Source organism: Galeopterus variegatus, unplaced genomic scaffold (genome assembly GCF_000696425.1).
Source record: "Galeopterus variegatus unplaced genomic scaffold, G_variegatus-3.0.2 Scaffold16385, whole genome shotgun sequence".
NCBI classification, from domain to species: domain Eukaryota; kingdom Metazoa; phylum Chordata; class Mammalia; order Dermoptera; family Cynocephalidae; genus Galeopterus; species Galeopterus variegatus.
This window is the reverse complement of record NW_007742496.1, coordinates 12,478-16,964: the sequence shown is the minus strand read 5'-3', so window position 1 is coordinate 16,964 and position 4,487 is coordinate 12,478. Positions and strand designations below refer to the sequence as shown.

General features: G+C 34.9%; 1 protein-coding gene across 1 annotated transcript; it reads left to right on the top strand.

The window, feature by feature from the left end:
* The first annotated feature begins 2,706 nt into the window (after positions 1-2,706).
* Positions 2,707-3,699, top strand: LOC103582469 (olfactory receptor 5T1-like). The gene has a single exon (XM_008564056.1). It carries the CDS (start codon positions 2,707-2,709, stop codon positions 3,697-3,699), a length of 993 nt encoding a protein of 330 aa, XP_008562278.1.
* The last annotated feature ends 788 nt before the right edge of the window (positions 3,700-4,487 follow it).

Below are 4,487 nucleotides of genomic sequence, written 5' to 3'. Positions count from 1 at the left end.
TTCAATACAGTAGTCTTCCTTACTCACAGGTTTACTCTCTCTGGTTTCAGTTACAGGTGGCAAACTGTGGTATAAAAATATCAAATAGAAAGTTCCAGACATAAGCAATTCATAAGTGTTAAATTGCATGAGTGTGTTGAAATCTTGTGCCTCCCCACTGCATCTTGCCTGGGACTTGAATCATCTTTTAGTCCAGTGGATCCATGTCATATACACTACACTCCTTTAGTCACTTAGTAACACCATGGGTTTTGAGATTTACTGTTGGGGTATCACAGTGCTTGTGTTCAGGTAATCATTATTTTACTTAATAACAGCCAAAAAGTGGAAGAACAGTGGAAATGCTGGTAAATTGGAAATGTGAAAGAGAAATCCTAACATGTTTCCCTTAAGTGAAAAGGTGAAAGTTCTTGACTTAAGAAGGATAGAAAACAATCATATTCTGAGGTTGCTAAGTCCTACCATAAAAGGAAATCTTCTCTTTATTTGTGAAATTGTGAAAAAGGAAAACAAATCTGTGCTAGTTTTGCTGTTGCCCCTCAAACAGCAAAAGGTGCAGCCACAGTGTATTATAAGTACTTAGCTAAGATTTAAAAGGTATTAAATTTGGTTGTAGAAGACATGGACACCGATGGATAGTCGAGGGTATGGATGCTCTGGTATCCAGTGTGTGTGCAGTGGTGGGGGGGATGTCTTAAGACTCCATATGAAAACTTAAAATATTTGTCTAACTTATCTCATTTTCTAGTCAACTGAAAACATTTTTTAAAATTTATTTTAAATTGAAATGTAATTGGTTATACCTGCTTATGGGGTAAAGAGTTGACTATCAGTATTTGTGTACAATGTGTAATGATTGAATCAATATTATTAACATGTTCATCATTACAAATTGTAATTATTCTGTGTCCCTTATCTAATTTCTCTATAAACCCCTTCACCCTTCCCCATTTCCTGCCTCTAGTAACCATAGGCCTGTTCTCATTTTCTGAAAATTCAATGTATTATTGTGATATTTATTTTCATTCTTTCTGTCTTAGCACCCACTTATGAGTGAAGACATGCAGTATTTCTCTTTCTCTGCCTGCTTATTTCACTTAACATAATTTTCCTCAAGCTCAACCATGTTAATGTGAATGGCAGAATTTCATTCTTAATGTCTGATTAGTATTCCATTGTGAATATATACCACACAACTACTGATAGAATTACCATAGGCTCCAGCAATTCCCACTTCCCAAAGGGAGGGAAATCATGACGTTGAAGGGATACCTGCACTCTTATGTCCATCGCAGCTCTATTTACAATAACCAAGATACAAAACCAAACTACAGGTCTATTGACAGATGACTGGATAAGAAAAATGTGGTATACATACATTTTAAAATGAAATAATTTTGACAAAGTTTTTCCCATTTTTATTCAACCCAATCTCATGATGTAAGTGTGTTTACTCACTTTTCAGTGATTCTGAACATTAAAGAAATGTATTTCATGCATAATGTAGCAAATTTAGGATTCCTACTCAGATGTATACTTTCCACTATAATCTTTTTGTATTTAAATATTTCTGTATTTCTATATTTATTTATCATNCTGCTTATGGGGTAAAGAGTTGACTATCAGTATTTGTGTACAATGTGTAATGATTGAATCAGTATTATTAACATGTATATCATTACAAATTGTAATTATTCTGTGACCCTTGTCTAATTTCTCTATAAACCCATTCACCCTTCCCCATTTCCTGCCTCTAGTAACCATAGGCCTGTTCTCATTTTCTGAAAATTCAATGTATTATTGTGATATTTATTTTCATTCTTTCTTTCATAGCACCCACTTGTGAGTGAAGACATGCAGTATTTCTCTTTCTCCGCCTGGCTTATTTCGCTTAACATAATTTTCTCCAAGCTCAACCATGTTAATGTGAATGGCAGAATTTCATTCTTTATCTCTGATTAGTATTTCATTGTGTATATATACCACACAACTACTGATAGAATTACCATAGGCTCCAGCGTTCCCACTTCTGGCACATACCCAAAGGAAGGGAAATCATCCCGTTGAAGGGATACCTGCACACTCATGTTCATCACAGCTCTATTTACAATAACCAAGATACAGACACAAACTACAGGTCCATAGACAAATGACTGGATAAGGAAAATGTGGTATATATACATTTTAAAATGAAATAATTTTGACAAAGTTTTTTCCCATTTTGATTCAACCCAATCTCATGATGTAAATGTGTTTGCTCTGATTTCAGTGATTGTGAACATTAAAGAAATGTATTTCATGCATAATGTAGCAAATTTAGGAATACCACTCAGGTGTGTACTTTCCACTATAATCTTTTTGTATTTGAATATTTCTATATTTCAATATTTATTTATCCTCATGAATTTTAGATAATGTAACATGAGAACAAATGGTAGAAAATGTAACCAAAAATGAATGGGAACATAAACCATGTTAGCAGAACATTGTTTAAACATGACAAATTTAGCCAAAAATGAATGAAATCATTTGTTCTTTTACTTATACAGCAAAATGTATCCACTTGTGTCCAACATCTTCATCATTGCTTATCCTATTACTACCCAGGAAATGATGCTGCACTTCGAAGAAACAAACATGAGAATATAGATGTATGGCCTCTGTTTTCAAAGGATATTGCTTTTATAAACTATCCATGAAACTGAAATGGGAGGATTGTCATCAGAAGTGAATATGTACAGTATGAAGTTGAAGAACGTAACCGAAGTCACCATGTTTATACTGATGGGCTTCACAGATAAATTTAAGCAGCCGGTCATCCTATTTTTACTGTTTCTTGCAATCTATCTTTTTACTCTGGTAGGAAATTTAGGACTGGTTGTATTGGTCACTAAGGATTCCAGGCTCCACAATCCCATGTACTATTTTCTGAGTGTTTTGTCAGTCTTGGATGCCTGCTATTCTACAGCTGTCACTCCAAAAACATTGGTTAATTTCCTGGCAGATAATAAATCCATTTCAATATCTGGATGTGCAGCACAGATGCTTCTCCTAGCTACTTTTGGAACAACGGAATGCTTTCTCTTGGCTGCAATGGCTTATGATCGCTATATAGCCATCTACAACCCACTTCTGTATTCAGTGAACATGTCACCCAGAGTCTATCTGTCACTCATCATTGCTTCCTATGTTGGTGGCTTTTTAAATGCTACTACACACACAGTGGCCACATTCAGGTTGTCCTTCTGTGGATCCAATGTAATTAGACATTTCTTTTGTGATATACCTCCTCTCCTTGCTATTTCTTGCTCTGACACTCACATAAACCAGCTTCTACTCTTCTACTTTGTTGGATCTATTGAGATAGTCAGTCTACTAATTGTCCTGATCTCCTACAGTTTCATCCTGTTGGCCATTCTGAAGATGCACTCTGTTGAAGGGAAGCTAAAAGTCTTCTCTACATGTGGCTCTCACCTAACTGGAGTGACAATTTATCATGGGACCATCCTCTTCATGTATGTGAGACCAAGTTCCAGCTACACTTTGGAGCATGACATGATAGTTTCGATATTTTACACCATCCTGATTCCCATGCTCAATCCCATCATCTACAGTTTGAGGAACAAAGATGTAAAAGAGGCAATGAAAAGATGGTTTGAGAGAAATCAGCTTATAAATAAAGTGCATTTTCAGCATTGAGTAAACATGAAAGAACGTTGGGTGTCAGTTCATATTTCTATGACCAGAAACTAGTGAAGAAAATGCCTTGTTTATAGTTGATAGTGTTTGCATATTTTAGAATATTTCCAACTAAAGCATTAAGCAGCCCTTTAATAAAGTATCTTTAAAATTGCGAAAAATTATCACTCATATCTCAATTACTATGTTCAGTGGGATCCATATTAAGTATTCTTTCATGTGAGTAGATTGCTGTTGTTAGTCATTGTGTAATTTTTCATTCTCTATAAATAGTGGTGTATCTTTAGGTTCATGTTGATTGATATACAATCACTTTGTTTATAGTAAGTCTTCAGCACTCATTATGATGTTTCTTCCACATTCTGATATCCCTGCAAAGAACTTCAAAACTGGGAAGTCTTTTCCTTTCATGTACCATCACACACTGAGAACCATCCATACTTCTTGACATGTTTTTGCTACATTTGGCTCAACATCATATAGTTGTATTCCATTACTGATATCTTACTTAGTCACTGCTCAATTACAGAAATTAATTACATCTATTCTGAACCTACCAAAAACATACTGAGTCTAGATGGTAATATTTGCTGACAGTGTACTTCAGGACCTGGAAAACAAAAATAAAGTATGGCTTATAAAATAAAGTACAACTAAATCAGTGCCGTCATTATAGAAATTAGTATAAAGGTATCTCAAACAACTACAGATAGATCTACCATTTGATCCAGCAATCCACTACTGGTTAGATACCTAAAGGCATAGAAATCATCCTTATGAAGGGACTC